General features: G+C 30.0%; 1 protein-coding gene across 2 annotated transcripts in view; it reads right to left on the minus strand.

Annotated features, from left to right (window-relative positions):
- LOC132904615 (uncharacterized) overlaps positions 1-21382 on the minus strand; it is a 234780-nt gene that overhangs the window by 4781 nt on the left and 208617 nt on the right. For both annotated transcript variants that reach the window (XM_060955277.1, XM_060955278.1), the window contains exons 3-5: positions 9078-9149; positions 3529-3668; positions 2043-2194 (exon numbers count right to left, since the gene is read on the minus strand). In XM_060955277.1, coding sequence (XP_060811260.1) covers positions 2043-2194; positions 3529-3668; positions 9078-9149 — 364 coding nt within the window. The remainder of the gene's footprint in view (positions 1-2042; positions 2195-3528; positions 3669-9077; positions 9150-21382) is intronic.

Genomic DNA, 21382 nt, shown 5'->3' on the forward strand with positions numbered 1-21382 from the left:
GAGTCATACTTAAGGCTAGTAACATTGTTGCTTTTTCAGTCTTATGTGTAACATGTATAAAGTGTACATTTTCATCTTTTAAATAGGTCCAGTATACAAATATTTATATAAAGTGTCATAATTTTGTCCAGTACTGTACCTCTAGATTTTGTTCTAATATTACAATTATTCAAATTGTTATAAAGATTTGGTAGTAATTTAATTTTCACTTTTTTTCTTTATTCTGTTACCAAAAGTGTTTGATTTTTTAAAAATAATAATTATTAAAAGTATCTCACTATGCAACGCCATTCGAGAGAAACAATTATTGAAATGTAATAAAATATCTTTAAAATAAGGTTCAGTTAGAGGAAATCTATCGAATTTATTTATAAATATTTTTTATATCTGTGGCTTGATGCAAGAAGCGCCTATGTGATATTTTTGCAGAAATCAACTAATTGCGCTATTGAGTTTATAAACAATTGTATATTATACATAAAAAACAATTTCAAATTTTATCTAGAAATGACTGTAATGGCATTTGTATACGTTAATGTCAAAATCTTTCATTAAACATAATAATTTGCCGGTGGATTTTTTAGCTCAAAATAATTCATTTAAAAACTATAATTGTTTATCCATACCAATGCACTTCACATGTTTTACTTTCTATTCTTTGCAATAAGATGTATCTAAATAAAGTGTTTTGCAAAAGTTTTATGATAATCTTAATTTAGGATATCTGAAGATGTTATGTAAATTTTGGGGGATTTTTTAAACAAGAATTACCTACTGTTTACAGTTTGAGGATATGTAAAAATGTTTACAGTCTAAGGATGAATAAAAAAATCTCGAAATTAATCAGCTTGCGATAATCCTATTGCTTCAAGCGGCAATGTCACAGCTTTCAACTCTGTCATTAACAATAACAGCAGTAATGATATTATCGATAATAGCAGCAGCAGTAAGTTTTTGGAATCTACGAATGGAAAATCGAAGCATCTTGCGACAAAAGACTTTTATTCATATCTTCTAAAATCTCTGTTGACAATTCCGATAATGGAAAAACAGAGAACACTATTATGTTAAAAGTAACAAGAAGCCCAGACGTAATCAATCATTAAATAGTTTTAGAAAAAATGGATATGTTTAAGCCTGACGAATCCTATTTAATAAAATCGACAACGATTTCATATTAAATTACGACCAATTTTAAAGTTTCTTAGAAAATACGTTTGGTGCAGAAAATCTGACCATTATTGTTGAAGAGTACACCCTTAATATAAGCCTCTATATTATATTATAAATATTAAAAAATTAAAAGATATCTATCTGAAACGCCATCCTGTAAACCTAAACAATGCCTGAATGAAGGTTCATTGAATTGGTTATCCGAACGAGACAATGATACATTCAAGTTAAAGTCCTCTTATTTCTTTTTCTGGAATGTCGTGAAGTGTATGAAATGTATGTGAAATGAATTCTTCATTAAAATTTTATCAGTGAAATAGGAATGGTATATAAAACTTTATATCTAATGAAACACGAGGAATATCTGTGTAGTAACAGCGATATTGAAATTGTTTTGCAATAGTAAAAACAGAAGTAACCGCCCTAACAGTAAATAACAACAAAAGATCAATCACATTAAATTAACATTAGATTACATTTTCTTTGTGTTAAATGCTAAAAAGTTTCAAAAATGTATTTCATTTTTGAAATAATATATTCATAATATAGTTGATATACTCATAATTTCATCATTTTTCTTGACTTTTTATTTTTATACACTCTTTACCATTGTTTAATATATCGTTGTTTTCATTGACATTACTTAAGAATTTCGCATTTTTCTATACTTCGTATTTTCAGTTTAGAATAAATGTTTGATTCGAATGAAGTGTAGGATGCATTACTAGAACAATGAAAGAATTAGCCCCGTCTGTAGTAATATTTGTAATGATATTAAATTACATTCCCACGATAGTGACTCCAGGATTTTCAATTTCAATCTCCTAATGCAAAGAGCAGGAATTTACGTGTTTACCTCATTCACTTACCAGAACTTCTTCGAAGCGATCATAATTTTCGGGCCTGGTACTTAGAAGACTCTCGCCAACAGAATCCATAGCACTACTTATCTGGCAGGAACCACGGCCCACCAAAGCACTGGACGCAATATGCAGCAAGGATAGCACTGCTAGAAGTCCGGCTGCGGATATAACAACAGTAGGAAAATAACGAGAAATATTTTTTTTTTTCTTGTCTCGTTTCTTTCAACATCTCGTTGAATATTTTTACTCTTATCAGGACACAGGACGTTGCTATGTTGATGATAAGAGTAATTTTCAAGTTACTTTTTCTTATTTTTTAATTGATTGCTTACAGTCTCATTAACCATTATGATACACTGTGTTTCATAATTATAAAACTACTAGAAATTTTCAATTTTTGTCTGTTTTATTCTATATCTTTATATTATGTTAATGTGATAAGAAACAAGGTAACTAAACAAGGTAAAACTACGTCCCATAAAAAGGATAGTTACATAAATATATAAGTTAATGTTATCTGAAGATAGAATGATTCATTTTTATTTGCCAATAGTTCAAACTTTATTTTAATTATAGTTAACTGTTCTTGTAGGAAACAAGGAAACAGTATAATTTCCGGGTAATTTAATTTCCTTTAATAAAGCAATCTTCAAATCTTATCAATACGTTACCCGAAAATGATAAAAAATTAATATGACCCATGACATTAATGATCAGAAAATAGAAAACGTAACAGGGAAACGAGCGAAATATCAATCATTACAATAATGTGAATCGTCTTAGCACGTTTGTTGCCATAACGCACATATCTATGCGACGAGTATACTTCCACGGGGGCCCCGTCACCAACGTATGGTGACGCTCTTCTTCGAGTTAATTAATTAAATTAATTAAATATACGATATTATATATAGGATATACAACATAAAAATATTAAAAACACGTTATACCATACTTTTTATTAATTTATATTCTGGATAATATATTACATTATCCTATATCGTATGGTATTTGTTAAAACATTCCAAACACGTTTGGGGTGATTTTGGGCACCTCGAAAAATAGTTAGACTCCGTTATGACTACTCTCCTCGCTTTCAAATATATTTTCACGCTGTTTACCGAACATTTTGAGGAAAAAATCACCGATGTACGTCTCGCAAGTATGCTTCTCGACTAAATGGAAGATCCGAGATATCTGCCATGAGATCCCTCGGAATACTCTAGCTGGATAGCTTGTCGCTTTCTCCATTTCAGAAATAAATAATCTTTTCTTTATAATGAATCGAAGGGGATAAACAATGAATCGAAGGCGATAAACGATGAACTCCTGCTTGTCGCTCTATTCACGTTCTGCGTACTGGTGGTCGCATTTGGGCCTCGCAGGAAACAGCCGAATGACGCTGGGCGACGAACGTGTTAGACAATTCAAAGATTTCAACTGCAACGAGATGTATACGGAAAATATTTAAACATTTAGTTTGTCCATTTACCTGCGACATAGGACAATCGAAGACTGTGCGGTTTCCATGCCAGAATACAGGATAGTGGTAGATAAAACAATGCTCTTCGCCAACCCCTCGTTATCGCCACCACTGCTGACCAGTAGCACGAGCAAAGAGACTCGTCATTTCTGAAACGAAATATATGCAGACGGTGTTATAGAGCTCCGTGTCATTTTCCACAAGAATTGTGTCTTTGCAAATTAGATTTATGAAGCAATAAAATGTGCCAATATAAATGTTGTTTGCGATTAAATTTAAAATAGAATAATTGTAATAAAAATGTAAAATATAAAAATATAACAGAGAATAAATTTATTTATATGAAAATTTATATGATGTATATTATATGGAAATTTAAATTTATTTTTTAGTTGTACTGTTTTAGAGGAATATAAGCTTTCATGTAATATATGGTTTATATGAAATTCTTGAGAAAGTTCTTCCAGTATCATTTTATAAGTTTCGTTTGAGTATTGTTTTATAGGTTCTAATTTATGGTGCAATTGAAAATAATATTTTCCATTGCTATGATATTTTTCTTTGTGATATCAACACATTGCTGTTCGGATATGATGTAAAATTAAATTTTAATATCTTGTAGAAAATTCAATAAATTCAAAAAGCAAACTTGTAGGTAATTTTGTACTAATAATATGCAAGATAATCGCTTTTTGTTAATTTGCTCTAACTCGGACTGTCTTTTTCTATATTAAGAATGTTTCACAAGTATATATTGAAAATATGGTAAAAAATATTACATATGTGGATTTTTTAAAAAGTTGAATTCTAATTATACTCGAATTCTAATTATACTTAATTAATAAAAATTAATTCATTTAAAGATTCCTGTCGTATATGCTTTTTGAAAACACGAATTTCCTCCTTTATACTCTCTTTTAGTATGCTAACAACATATTTTTAAAAATAAAAATTAAAAATTAGATCTAATTAATAAATAATTATTAAATAATCTAACATAAGGATGAGTTAAATTGCAGTAGAAAATGTAAAAACTTGGTATATTTGAGAAAGTACAATGTTCTAATCGTCATACTTAAAAAGTTAAAATAGTTCATATCGTATTTAAATATATTCCAATATACATATTCAGTATACGTCAGAAAAACTTGTATTTAGATATATCACTGTATGTAACGAGTAATGGAAGTACTGGAAATCGAAACCGAAGACGTGAATACGCGTTATCGCGATTCCTTATTTTCTTGCAGATGACGTCTGGATAAATGGATAGAAGAAAAATGGACCTCCGCCACTAGGGCTCTATCCTATTTTATGTGCCACATTGGACGTGTTAATTAAAACGTCCCTCGTAAATTAAAAGGAAATCCATAAAAATATTAATAATAATAGCACTTACATTCTATATTTCTAATTGCGTTTTTAGTTAAAAAGAATTTTCTCGAATTCTATAAGCGATTCTCTAGGTTTATTTAATTTATGGCTTATTTAGTGTACCAGTAATGTGCACATAAAGTTATTTATGAAGTGTTTTGCACGACTTATTCATCACTTCCATTATTATTTATTTATTCAAAGTGGTATACATCAGTTTGAATGGTCAACTATTATCATACTATAATACGTATATTACACTATTTTAACTTTACAATATTATGTAATATTATATTATAATAATATATATAACATATAATAATATGTAATACTATACTATATTCTATTACACACTGTACTACACTCTAGACATTGTACCGTGTTAGTTGCTACCTTCTTTTACATTAATTATGATATTATGTAATGTAATACCAAAGCATTTTTCGATGACTACGTAATTTTTAATTTTAACAATTTTCGAATGGAAAGTTCACAATTGCAAACGATGTATTAATACTGATTGACATTTATTTGATACATTTTAATCGGATGGAGTTTGTTATCGAATCGAATCAAACTGATGCAATTTGTTTAATGAACTGTTCAAATTGGTATTAGCGAAAATGGATGTGAAAAATTTCATTGCACAGTAGGGTTTATGGCATTTTCATACAAAGTTAACGATATTTTTACAACAACCTGTTTTTTTATCAGAGACAGTTAACTTATCACATATTCCATTATTTATAAGTATTATTTATAAATAACTGTGTTTTTAATGATAATAATAGAAGTAACTTTGTTTTTATAAATTATAGCCAAAATTCTAAGATCCTTAATAGATGCACCTTGGTATGTTACCAACGAAACGATACATCGCGACCTTAAGATATCTACAGTTAAAGAAGAAATATCCAAATTCAGTAATAGATATAACATAAGAATTAACAACCACCAAAATCCACTAGTTACTCAATTACTTGACACAACGGATCAAATCCGCAGAGAACAACACAACGAACATCGCAAGAAGACTGAACAACACAACAAACATCGCAAGAACACCAAAAAGGAAACACCCAATAGACCTCATAAAAGATATAACTTAGAAAAAACGAAGCTGGCACCCCGGTGGGGGTAGCCGCCCACATGCTATATTTATTTTTTATTTTTATTTTTTTTACCAAATGTCCTTCAGGACAAATTGTAAAAAAAACCAAAATGAAAATTTAAAAAAAAAAACGTTACGCCAAAAAAAAAAAAAAGAAAAATCCGCAGACTAAAAAGACATTACCCTCTAAATTGAAACATTAGATTCAGCTACAATCAAACAATCAAACGATAATCATTTATTATTCACGTTATAGTAGCACGCCAGAATAATTTACTTATAATTCTCAATGAGAATTTATTGTAAACTACTGCCAAATAAAAAAAAAAATAAATTATAGTCATACATTATAGAACACTATACTAATAATTGCTTATGAATTATATAAATAATATTACACTGAGATTATATACCTTGAAGAAACTTTTATAATGGTTTTCGATGGATTTTTATTTTTTTTACACCGTTTTTAAGATGTGAAATATGCGAATGTAATATCGTTATCTGCGTACGATAAGATATAAAGAAATAACACAGTCAAACGGACGTACGTTAAAGATGAAATATTTAATGCTCATGGTCATAATTACAAATGCGTTAATGTTTATTATGTGAATTTTAAACATACTAAGCATATCGTTATCACTAAGATACTACGTTTGTACATTACTTATAAATTTCCATATTATTATAATTTTTATCATTTACACACACGTAATAATAATACACACTTATTAAACAAATATTTTTGTTCTTGAAACTTGTGTTAACGAAAGTTAAAATCAAGATTTACTCCTTTCTTTAGCGAATAGTAATTATAATAACAACATTGCACATTTCTTTATTTTTAATACAATTTTTAAACAAATTATAGACGATATTCGATAGCTTTAATAAAACCTTCTGTTGTTGCTAAAATGTATCGCTCTGTTTTTAATTGTAATTCACCATAAAAAAGTAATTCTTGTAAGATGTCATTATACAGTATACATTGTCTTGGCTAACTCGATCATCTTGAATAATGATCATCTTTACCAAATGTCCATAAAGACAAATTGTAAAAAACCAAAATAAAATAAAAAAAAAAAATATAGCAAGACAAACGCTGGACAACAAAGTTCCCAATTGGTTAAACCATTAAAGTACTTTCTGTGGGAGGAATTAAAAACGTCAAGGAATGTGAAAGAACGAATTCGCGAAGTATGCATTCCGCTCGGTGTAGAAACAATTCAGAGTGCAGTTTCCTTCTTGGTTGATAAATGATAAGTGACAAATATAATTAACAAAACTGCGAATTTACAGTTTTATGTATGTAATTTAGAACAAACTAGTGAAAACATTCTTTCAACTATTAAATATTCTAAGCGATACTCTGCTTTGAATAACTTATATATTTTTACATATTATATGGATTTTGTGTGATTTCTTGCACCTTTAAATTTCCTATGAATACATAAGAATCCACAAGAATCTCATAATAAAATAATATCTCAAAATAATTACACACAATTATTCAACCCGGCAGAGACGAACCACCCTTTGAATCGTCATTCAAGGGATGCATCGGCGGACAAATAAAGAAGAGAAAGAAGAATTGTCCGCGTACGCGGCATAAAGCATCTCATTTTCATTGGTCGTAGTAAGAAGACTTCGAAGACCGACGTTCGAACCACCGTTCCCTTTTAATTAATCGACAAAGATATAAACTCCCGAAAGGAGTAGCGTCGAGTCGAGATAGATTGCCGGAAGTTGGTTCGCCAATAAAATCACTTCTTCCTTTAGAAGCTGCTTTTTTGCTGTAGTCCCTCGGTCTTTCGCTATATTCTCTTTGCCCTCGATGAGACTAGACTTCTAGTGAGTTCACAATCCTCAACCCCTCTAACGCGTTCTTGCATATCTTCCTCGTTCACCCTTCGAATTCTTCGGCCAGTCTTTACACATCGAGCGAATTCGCGATCGAACGTCGAGAAAATTGGGACAAAGTTCGGACCTGGCAATTAACAGTCTGCTTCTCGTCTCTGTCTTGCTCTCTGCCTACCAGTAGTACTTTTTCTTCGTATCTTCGTATCCTCGTTTGCGGATAGTTTGCTCCATTTCGTCGATGTTTTTGCATTTATTGGAATATCTCGAATGGTATTAGAAAATCAATGAGATTCGGCTGAAGCATTCTCAACAGACAATGAGAGAACACAAGAGCGAAAAGAAATAGGTGGATCGGAATAACGCGTGATTTATTTGAAAGAAACTATAGAATTCTCATAAAGAAGTGTGAAAAACTGGTCATGTTCGAATTGTTGTAGGTATGTCGGAAATTGGAAAATATTAAACGCGATCGATTTTCATAGTGACAGATCCAAAAGCATTTATAGAATAAAATAAAATAAAATATAACGAATAAACTGCGGATATTTATTTAATTTTATATTATTATATAAAAATATATAAAATATGCAAAGCATAGTACGCGTTATAATATTTAGTGTACGAAACAAATCTCTGCTGAGATTTCATTCATTTTATCGAATTTAAACGAATATAAATTTGCGTAAATATCCGCAGTCAACAGTAATAATAACATTAACATTATAAAATAGAAACAATATGATGCAAATTTGATAAAAATATGTAATTAGGTATGTGAGGCGTTTAAAATTTTTTAAATCCCATTTTTCACGCACACATAATTAAATACATAAAAGATATAACTTAGAAAAAACGAAGCTGGCACCCCGCTGGGGGTAGCCAGCCACATGCTATATTTATTTTTATTTTATTTTTTTTTTCTCACCAATAAGATATAACACTTTACCAAATGTCCATAAGGACAAATTGTAAAAAAACCAAAATAAAATAAAAAAAAACATAATTAAATAATATTAATCTCTATTTGAAATTTGAAAAACTTGAAATGTAATATATTTTAAAATACATGTCTTATATAACAGTACATTTTTCATATAATGTATTTTTAAATATACCCAAATATAAATATATTATATTATCTAATATATACTCATTATATATTATTTTTTATTTTAATAAAAGCATGCTTTATAAAGTTAAATATGTATACCTGACGCAGATCTGTACGAACAGCGTGATGGCCCAGGTAATCTCTAGGAAGAATATCAAACCAGATGCTACTCTGAAATAGAACCAGAAAAATTTCCATTTAATGAGCAGAAAGAAAAATATTTTTAGGAGTAGCAGTCTTATGATGTACAGCAACTTAATTTTTCATGAATTAATTTTTCATTGTGAATATAATTTTATTCTTTGTAGAAAACTGTAATCTTTAAAAGAACTACTACTTTAATATGGAAAAATGACCGGATTTGACTCTTAATTTTGAAAAATACCCTATTTCATCCTCATAATTATTTAATGTCGGTTTCTTAAAAATGAATCCTAAGGTACGTATGCCTTTAATCATAGATTTTTGCCGTCTCAACAATATTTGAGATTATGTAATAAATTATACATTGCAAAGTTCGTTTGAAAAATCGTCTTAAAGTCAATCTTTAATAGTGTCATACAAATAATATGTTAATTCCCAAGACTGATCCTTTAGTTGCTTGGTGAGTACAATAAAATCGTCTCTGGTTATAATTTTTTAATAAATATTTGTATATTTATTTACTAATTTAATTCCATTTGCATGCCAATAATAATCAAGTAAATTGAAGCCAGCGTGTTTATGTGACTGCAAAGATGCGAAAAGAAAAAATTGTATGTATCTTTTGTACTATACGTGACTGTTTTGTATATCGCTTGTGTTAATTTATATTTTAATTTCATTGAAATGAAACATTTCCCTTTTTCTACAAATGTCCCTACGTTTCTTTAAGTTTCTAATCGAAATTGCATACAAACGTTTTATACTACATTTATGTTATTTAGTTTGCAAATCTTCTACATTTTTCCAATAAACTATACCCAGCGCGAAAGTATTCGAATATATAGACAATTTTTGTGCATGTATATAGTATCTACATTATACGAAACATTTTGAAATTTCATTAGCACTGCAACATAAAAGATATAACTTAGAAAACACGAAGATGGCACCCTGCTGGGGGTAGCCACCCACATGCTATATTTATTTTTTATTACCAATGAGATATAACACTTTACCAAATGTCCTTCAGGACAAATTGTAAAAACCAAAATAAACTAAAAAAAAAAAAAATTAGCACTGCAACAGGGTAAATAAAATTTAAAACTAATTCAGGACTATGTATGAAAATTACAAGACACATATTGTAAATGTAAACTTGATAGGAAGTTAATATAACAACATTGGAATATTAATCAACATGATCTTAAATATTCAATTAGTGTTAAAGATGTTCTTAGTAAAATTATTGAGGCTTACTGATACAAAGAATAACATACAGTTCAAATATTTTGATAATCCAGTTCAAATGTCCTCCAGGACAAATTGTAAAAAAAAACAAAATAAAAAAAAGAAAAAATATTACAGTTTATCAAATATTACAAATACGATTACTATAGTTATTATTGTAGTTCTAGTTAAATTTTAAAATGTTTCGTATAACACACGTATAGTATTTATAACATTCATACGAAATACTTTTGTGAACTATTGTACATACTTGTCCAAACTTTTCCCAATCCTTTTTTCCAACCCTTCTAATGAACATGATACACGCAAATTGATCTTCAACGTGATTAAACAGCACGTTTGATCGCAAAAAGTACAAAATAATTCGAAGCAAAGCAAACTTCCAACAGCCTATAATTCGAAGCTGAAACGATCCGGATTCAGTTTGCAACTCTTCTTTTACAATAGCTGACAAAAATACGCCTGTCAGGACATGACCGCCGAAGAAGAACGTTGCAACAAGATCGTTTAATCTTTTCTAGCGTGAAAAACCGCTGTTCGACAGCTATTTCCCTGTAAATCCTGCTTTATCGTCGTTTGCATCCCGTCTCGCGGAACGGCGCTTATTTTATCCCGCAAATAAGTCTAGTCCACGAATTATTCGCAGTCTCGTGACTCTTTGTCGTCGTTGTACGACCATACTCGCCAACATAAAACTACGTCGCGATGTTTTACGCCTTTCATTGTCGTTCATTTCCAAACAGATACACAACAGATGCCCGTACAAGTTCTGCACCAGGAATTTTGCAAAAAAGAGCATCGTGTTGTATCGCGCGATTTCTCTATTCACACCTCTGGGAGTGAAGCCGAGTGAAATTCTGTTGATTGACGGAAAATTTCCCTGTGAAAGGGATAAACCATACCGCGAGATATTAGAACGTTAAAAACTCTGTTTCCCAACTAGATGTTGCACACTATATCTTTATTTCAAGAATTTGCTGTATATAAAATACTGTGTATGAAATATACTCTTCAGATTCGTAAATGTCGAAATATAAATCTGAGAAATTTAGAAAATTAGGAGTTTAATTTATTGTTATTGTATTTTTATATCCATCACACTATATCTTTATTTTAAGAATTTGCTGTATATAAAATACTGTGTATGAAATATACTCTTCAGATTCGTAAATGTCGAAATATAAATCTGAGAAATTTAGAAAATTAGGAGTTTAAATTACTGTTATTGTATTTTTATATCCATCATACTGTATCTTTATTTTAAGAATTTGCTGTATATAAAATACTGTGTATGAAATATACTCTTCAGATTCGTAAATGTCGAAATATAAATCTGAGAAATTTAGAAAATTAGGAGTTTAATTTATTGTTATTGTATTTTTATATCCATCACACTATATCTTTATTTTAAGAATTTGCTGTATATAAAATACTGTGCATGAAATATGCTCTTCAGATTAATATAGTCTTAAACGCTAGTTTGTGAGGATGCATTAATGTCTATATGTAATACCTTTGTTATAAATGAATTTCTTTTTATTATCAGATATTTAAACGTTTCCTTGAATATATTATAGAAGTTACTTATCTTTATTTAAAGTACATATTGTGACTAAGAAAATAATAAAAGAAAACTCTGAATGTAAGTTTTAAAATAATATACTCGAATAGATAATATTTCAGTTTATGGAATTCTACAGTAACTTTTGATAATAATAATATAATGGGTTTTATACATAACTGGAATTTATATAATACTGTATTATTATGCAAATATAAGTGAGAAAACAATTCGTTATTGTTACTTCGTATTAATTATTTTTGTATTTAAAATATACAATTTTTTAATCGCCCTTTAAAAATGTAATAACTTTATAAACGGTAAGAAAATATTTTATAATATAAAATTTATAAATGATGAATGGTAAATGAATGATAAACGATCAATGAAATATTTTACAATATAAACATTAAATGCGAAATTTATAAGTAATTAAATGGTAAACAATAAACAATATGCTCGAATAGGAATAAAAACCGAGTTCTAATAACCGCTTTAACGATTTAATCGAGATAAAATCTGACATTCGTTTATACATCTTTTTGTCTCAATTTCACGCATTTTCCACGATTTCACGCGCTATATGCTAAATTTTGCGCTACATGGTAGAAATTCGCAGTGAAACTCAGATATTTCGCGCGTGTTATAGTAATTTTGCGGAAGACAAGATGCACTAATGTCACTTGTAGTGCATGGCCATGCGTGGATAAAGCTAATACGAGAAATATGCACTGGACCGTTGCGTCGAATACACATGTACAATAATATACATGTATATTTCGTATTACCAAGTGGCTGATCATACCGCAACCGAATGCACTGCAAGTGCTGTCCACCAGTTCTATCGTGTAACGTACTATTGCTATCCAAATGAGAACCCACCAACAAATGAATCAATATGTCCATTCATTACTTGCACTATTGGGTTTCACCCCTACCTTATATTGGAATATTTGCTTGCTGTCATGGTATGCACAGTAACTTTCCACGTTAATGTCCAACTTAACGCGTTTTATTATTATTTTTACTTCATGTGTATTCATATTATATGTCTTTTTTTGTGTTTATTTATGCCAAGATAGTTTTTTATACATTGAATGTAATTCATTTAAACTATGAATTAGCATAAGGTGTTAGGCAAAGGTACCGATACGCAACGGTACGACGTAGCCGTGCTATATTATGTGTCGTAGTTTTTACAGTTTTTTGTGTTTTTCATTCTTGTGTTTTTGGATTTAAGCCGCTGGGGAGCGGACTTTTGTGTATTCTTGTTTATGTTGTATTTTTTGTCCTGAAATTTTTTTTTTTTTATTTTGGTTTTTACAATTTATCCTGAAGGACATTTGGTAAAATTTATCTTAGTGATAAAAAAAATAAAATAAAAATAAATATAGCATGTGGGTGGCTACCCCCAGCGGGGTGCCAGCTTCGTTTTTTCTAAGTTATATCTTTTATGTCCTGAAACTTGGCCACAAAACAGGACGCTTCGGCAGTCTACTTTTTGTGTGCTGTGGGATTTTTGGGAAGGGGCGGAATGAGAGGGAGGGGGAGGGGGTGTTAAATAGGTTTATTTACAATATTTACAAAGATTCATATTATATGTTTTAATGAACATACGACAGATTATTTTCTTTTTTTTCAGTTGGTTATTTATACTCGCATTAATTATTATAATAGGTAATCAGTGGACTGTGACTGTTTTTGCAAATTCATATCTTTATGAATATAAATAAAGAAATAGAATTTAAATAGAAATTTGTTTCGTTCACCATATATTATAAAATGTACTGTACTTTGGACATTTTATGTTCTTTTGTATATTTGATACGTTCTGCGTATTTTTGTATCTTTAAATTTTCTATAAATGCATAAACATTACTAGCGAAGCATATTCTTAATTGGAATCATACGTTGAGTTTTATCATTTTTGAAACCATGTGATCTGTTTAAAAAGTTACTATACAAAATAATGTATTAATATCAATAAGTGGCAAATAATTTGCAATTTGTAAAATTTCACTGATAATGTTAATTTAATTGTGCAGGACAGTTCAAATTACTTATTCTGTTATTATTGTGGCTTAAGAGAATTTCTCTTCTGGGCATGTTTGTTAATATATTTGTTATGTTTCTTGTTTACAGAGTTTCTGTATTATAATTGCTAATGCAACTTCCTTTTCTTGTACAATGTTTTCATTATTCCATATTGCAATGTAAATTAGGTGATGTAAATGTTATTTATATGATTCTGAATATAGTCTAAGAATATGCAATAAAGTTTCCTAAATTACTATCTTTTATTTGTTTTTCTTTCTTTTGCTAATTTTTAGTTATTGTGAGTGATTTAATAGGAAATAGTAATTAAGCAAATTTAATAAATGAAATAGAATTAATTTGAACAGTAGGAAGGAAATGTACGTTATATAAATTAAATAAATGTGCGTAAGGAAGTTGCGTTAAATTCTTGGAATTTACCAAATGTCCAGCTGGATAAATTGTAAAGTACAAATTAAATAATAAAAAAGAAAAATTCTTGACATACCTTGAAATCGAATATTTCTCCTGCTATTTTATTTTCTTAATACAAAATCACGATTTCGATCAAAATTACAAATTCCTGGAATTTATTTTGTTGCAATCATACTCCAATTTAAAATCCATTATTTCTTCTACTATTCTATTGTCCTGGTGTAAAACCACCATTTTCATCCAAATCTTTGAACAGAATTTCAGAACCTGAAATTTACTTTTCTAATATAAACTTGGGATTTTCAATGAAATTGAAAGATTTGGACAATTTCCAGAAATTGAATATCTTTTTCGCTGGTATGTTTTTTTATTACTTACAAAGCTTGGATTTTCAATAAAAGTTTGGAGCAACTTCTCTTGTGCTGTACGTACAAAATAGTATCTGAAGTATCGAAAAAGATATATTGACTTTAAGAACTAATCATGCGTGCATAAGTAATCCTAACAGTTCAAAATCCGGAATCAGCAGCAACTTCCGGTGTAATATGTCCGAAAAAAGAAGAGAAGTCACTCGATTTTATAAAAAAAATATCATAATAAACTCGAGTTTATAAAAGATACATAACTCAAGATATTTTGACTTTTTGAACATAATAATACGTTTTGTTCATAAAAGTATAAAATTTTCCTTTCTATATTTAATAAACACCCCTATCACTAAACTATTCACTAAAAATTTCGTTTTAATAAAAATGTCCTTTTTCTAAATAGATTTGTCTTCGTGAAAAATCTAGTTGCTTTGTTCTCTTATTTGTATTTTCACTTCTTCCCCCAAACGTATATGTATAACCTTGTTTAGGGGAATTAATTTCAACATTAAAATTTTCGTGCATTTCAGGCTTGTAAAAAATCCTGCAATTAATTTTTATAACATTAAAGGAAGGAAAATGTTATTATTAATTAATTTGTTTTTAAATCATAACAAAAATTAATAAATAATTTCATGATAGATCTAAAATTATACTTGGTTTTCTCACAATTACTTGCTATATTCTTTGCAATAAATCAAGAAGAAGATTTAGATTCAGTAGCAGATTAAAAGCAACACTATCTTCCGTTCTACCTAGGCATTTATTTCCTTAGTAGGAAAACATAATCTCAGCCATAAATCATACAGGTACAAATTGGATATTCTTAACTGAATAATTTTTCTTTTTTATTTAATTACCTACTCATACCTTCATTGCACAATAAACGAGAATGAGATTACTTCATAATTCAATAACTTCAAATTTTAATTAAATTTGCATTGTAATATTTTAACCTTTTACTATTAGAACATTTTTATAAATTATAATTTCTCCACCATTATAATTTCCTTAACGAAAGTGCAAAGTGAACGAAATTATAATGTAAGTGAAAATCGGTTGGAAATAAATTAGAGGAATGCGATAAGATAAAACTTAACTGGTGGAATTATTTATCAATACTTAATTGATGGAATTTTTGTAAAATTCGCTTCCTCTTCGAACTATGACCTTCGAAGTATGCTAAATAAAAGAAAATCAGCTAATTGCTATATTAAGCAAAAGAAGTGTGAGTTACTGTAAATATATACATACATGTACAAGATACTAACAAATTTTTGTCTTTGAAATAGCCGTCAAAAGATAAATGATACGAAAAAATTTCAATATTATTTTTTATATAGATTACGTTGCGTCTATGTAAATAAAAGATTGGATTGTATATTTCTAAAAATTATATTTTATTATATTTCTAAAATTATAGTTTTGCATTGTTGATCCCAGGATCACGCCACCGCACGCGCCAACGAACACGTAAAATCAAACCGATCCGAATCGAAGTCTCTGGAACTTGCGGCCAGACGGCAACAGTACGCTCGTCGATGCATTGTGTTGATATACGACACCGGATCACCTACCGCGGGCCGCCGGCGACGGTTAAAAACACGATATTAAAGGGCGCGCCGCGACAATGTATAGACTTCTGCTTGCCAGCCTGCCCGCGACACGCGATCCGGTGGAGGAGAGTGCTACTCGACGTAACAGTATATTTATAGTATTAAGCTAGAAAAAATTACCAAATGTCCAGCTGGACAAGTACAAATTAAATAATAATATATTTATAGCAAAAGACATTACCAAAAAGTTAACCTTGTAGCTCTAGCTGAAGACTACAAGAAACAATAATAGAAATGTATTTATAGCTCTTTTGGTTATAGATATTGTAACCCAAAATATAATTTATATTCAAGGGCACAATAATATGGACCTCTTCTTATTTCGAACTTTTTTGTTTTACTAAATTCTATTCTCTTCGTAACAGCGGTCTTCAGGTCATGGATATGCAAAAGTAAAGATTTTTTTTTTTTTTTTTTTGGTTTTTTTTTACAATTTGTCCTGAAGAACATTTGGTAAAGTGTTATATCTTATTGGTGAAAAAAAATAAAATAAAAATAAATATAGCATGTGGGTGGCCACCCCCAGCGGGGTGCCATTTGACGATGACACAACTTTATTAGCATCCCACTCAGACCCCATAATTGCCTCCTTAACTCTTCAGCGAGGCGTCGACTCTATGGAAAAATGGTCCCACAAATGGCGCTTCAAAATCGATGAAAACATGTCTAGTCATATAACTTTCACGATACGAAAACAAACTTGCCCACAGGTGACGATAAACAATATACCTGTTTCAGATAAAGAGTCAGTCAGATATCTAGGCACGATTCTGGACAGAAGATTGACATGCAAACAGCATATCTTAAACAAATCAAAACAGCTGAAATCAAAATTTAAAACATTCTACTGACTCATCGGTCGACGTTCCTACGTAAACACGCAAAGTAAAATTACATTATACAAAGCGATATCAAAACCTGTTTGGACCTATGGAATCCACTATGGGAATCCAACTTACTCGACTACGAAAATCATGTTGTTGTTAGAACAGATTTTTGAAAACATTGCCTGTAATCCCGCACGTACAATTGTGAATGACCATTGAGGTTTGTAAAGTATGGTACAAACATAAAAAGGTTCACAGCTGATGAATGTAAACAGATCGCCGAGCGTCGAACGTGTTGACTATGCTTATGACTGTGTCACAGCTACATACATAGTATGTGTAGGCAGCCCCCTCCCCTTGCCTCTCATCCCGCTCCCTCCCAAAAATCCCACAGCGCACAAAAGTAAACCACCGAAGAGTCCTGTTTTGCGGCCAAGTTTCAGGACAAAAATACAACACAAACAAGAATACACAAAAGCTCCGCTCCCCTGCGACTTAAATCCAAAAAACAAAAATAAACAAAAACCGTAAAACCACGACACATAATATAGCTACGTCCTACCGACGCGTATTGGTACTTTTGCCTAATACACTTTACTCAAATTCATTGTTTATTGTGAATTTAAAAAATGTACCAAAAAAAAAACCAATCTTGACAAAATAAACGATCTAATAAAAAAAGAAAAGTATGTGTAGGCAGAATTCGCTATGTGGTGCCGACTGCTTTTTGCAAATATTTCGAAAACCAAAAAAGGTTTTGGTTTTAAAAAACCAATAAAAAAAATTATTCAAAATGTCGAATGTTACAATACATTTGAAAATCATTGAAATTCCGTAGCAGCTTTCTAAATAATTACCAGAAATTTTGTTTTTGATTCATTTCCAAAAATGTCTGAAATTGCTCGAAAATTGATTTGCACTCCTATAATCACTAAATATCATAGGTTTTAAAAATACAAATTTTAACTGCGATAAGTTGCCACCTCGAAGGGAATTATTAAAATTGTGTACGCATATAGGATGAAACGCGATTCGATATATTCTCATGAAAATTAATATTATTATACGGGCACTGGCTTATGACGAAAGCATTTTCTATTAAGAATTAAGAGCAAATATTTGTTTGTTTAAATTTCAAGTAGCTTATGTTTATTTTCCTTTCCATTTGTATGTAAGAATATAGTAAAAGTAGACATTTAAATAATCTAGTTTGTCAAAAGGTGCTTTCTGAGAATACTTAATTAGAAGAAGGGAATCAAACAAACTTTATTTAAAACTTGAGCTTAATTCGAGGACGGGTGTTCGAGTTAAAAAAAAGCGTTGGTGTGGAAAGTGGAAGTTTATTTTAATTTGTTCAAATACTTTTACGTTGTAATTGATACTTCCAGTTTTCCATACTACCAGTACGCAGTCTTTATTTAGAAAAACCAACGAACATACTGTAAGAAAATAAAGAAGACTAAATTTTCATATCTAGGCTAACTCTTAAATGCATTATTTTTGCAAATACGGAAAACATTCTGGAAATGTCCAAGAATATAATGTGGGGATGTAAATAAAAAAGACTAAATATATTTATTAAAATAAATTCTGAACATTCTAAATATCCTAAAAGTTCCAAGTATTCCAGTATATAAATTAATGCTTAAAAGCATGATTTCTGCAAATATTTTCTAAGTATTCTGAAATGCCATTTGATTTAAAAACTAGAAATTAAAAATTATTATAAATAGATCAATTGCTTTCAAATTTGTTAATAAGAAGGGAAAATAATACAGTTACGTGGGTCTAATGAAACGCATTAAGAAGGTAAAGTAAAATATTAATGCGCATACATGTCTTCCGTATCTACAATTTTTATGTATAAACTACATCATTTGACGTGTTCACGTTTAAAGAGTTCGTTAGAAACTCGTTAGTGGATCCAGTAAACAGCGTAATCTCATATTGATTATATCAAAACAATATGTTCGTATATTATTCTAAAAATATAGAATTTAAATATGCAATTTAACCAAACAACGTTGAAATAAAAAAAGATGCATAGAAAAGGGGAAAAAAGAAAAGAGAAAGAGAAATCTAACGAGAATTCAGGAAATCATAGTACGACCACGACGTTCGTAAAATCAAATTTTCTTTCAATTCTTGCTCAACGTGCGTGCAGCTCTTAATTTGCAACATATCCATTCGATCATATTTCAGTGCTCAATATGCATGGAAAACACGCATTTCCATAGAGACTAACGGAATGCAATCTGCAACGACGAGGCATATCTGCGAATTTGCAATTTGCCGAACGCACTACGGTAAGTACTCGTAGAATTGTGATTCTGTGTTGACTTTTCCCACACTAAATCCCGCTGTAGGCATATTTAGTAATAAGTTAATGCGATTCGTTCAATAAAGAATAACGAGCTTTGCTCGTTTGATTCGATTACCTCGATGCACTTTCCGACATTGATTGTTTACCGCACACTCATTGATAGCGCTTCTTTGAGTTTTTGATTTGTTCGATAAGTAACATGACAGCAAATAGTTAAGTTAAATGTGAGTGACATAAAAGATATAAATTAGAAAACACGAAGTTGGCACCCCGCTGGGGGTAGCCACCCACATGCTATATTTATTTTTTATTACCAATAAGATATAACACTTTACCAAATGTCCTTCAGGACAAATTGCAAAAACCAAAATAAACTATAAAAAAAAAAATGTGAGTGTATTCATACTTCATAAGTATCTGAACACTTCAGTGTGTTTGTAGTATAACAATGTATGAATTGTACCAACACGATAACATGAATTATGGTATTAACAATTAGAAATAGTCCCGTTGGACTAGGTTTATCGCTTGATAGAGAACATGAAGTACTACTAACAAAACTACGAAATGACCATGCAAATTTCACGTATTCTCTCTTGCTCCGATAAACATCCAACATTTGCAAATTTCGACTGATTACATAATATTCGTGAAAGAAGCTTATAACACGTTAATGGCTGTTACGTCTACAGCTTATGGTCTGCCTTCGACCCAGTCTTTTGTCTATACGCTGCCGATGGCTTCAGTGCTTTCTTAGAAGCGATGACCAGTTCAATAATATGCTATAAAGAATTATGCAAAACATCATGCAGTATTACATATCTGCAAATTTTTCTAGATTTTTTGAGTGGAAAATCTATTTCTAGAAAGTTAAGAAAGTTTTAAAATACCAATCTTTTATTGAAGTTATCAAGTGATAACACTTATATTTTTACAGATGTAGCTTCCTGTCATGTTTATTAACTTATAATTTTTTCAGATTTTTTGAAACAATGGACATTTTGATCGATTTGTAGTAACAATATGTGAATTGTACCAAAGCATACAGAATTAATAGTAAATCAGTAATAAAAAGAAAGTGAGGGAATTAAACAATACATGTTTAAAGATGTTGAGGATTGTTTCCGAACATAACGACGTAACGACATATTGTTTTGTTTATTGAATTTATCGATAGAAATAATAAAATAATGCTCATGAAACAAATTTTATTTTAATAGAATCTATTTCCAAAATTCCTATTTTCTCCTTGTAACAGAACCCCAAAGAATTTCTCTTGTAGTGAATTCTAAAAACTATTAAGGAATTTTCAAATAACTTCTTTCGAGCTACGTCACTTTTGCAGCGATACTTTTTTATTTCCTTCGCGAAAGTTTCATTCCAAATAAGATTGAACTTACTTATTTTCGCAATATAGAAACTGTAATTTCGAAGATTTATTTTATGAAATAAATAAAAGTGTGTGACGTTAACAGATTAGATTATCTTTATCAAGAAGAGCTCGTTCGCGCGAATCTTGTTTACTCTCTCTAACTTTTCCATGAGCATTATAACGCACACAGATCATGTGTCTATTCAAAACAAGATGAATTGCTCATTTAATTTGCTTGATATATCTAGAATTGAGTTGGTGAAATATTTTAGTTTCTCGTTGTTTGTATACTGTATTTCGCAAATTAGAACTAATCATGCTAAAATTCTGAAGAAATTATTATAAAAATACCCAGTCTCTATATGATAACAGACTATTTATTGTTAATCTGAAGCTGCTCAAATTATAATTTAATTTAAATATTCTATCATAGATATAAACTAAAGCTTTCTCTTAAAGACAACTTAAAGGAACAC

This window comes from Bombus pascuorum, chromosome 2, assembly GCF_905332965.1.
Source record: "Bombus pascuorum chromosome 2, iyBomPasc1.1, whole genome shotgun sequence".
In the NCBI taxonomy this organism is placed as follows: domain Eukaryota; kingdom Metazoa; phylum Arthropoda; class Insecta; order Hymenoptera; family Apidae; genus Bombus; species Bombus pascuorum.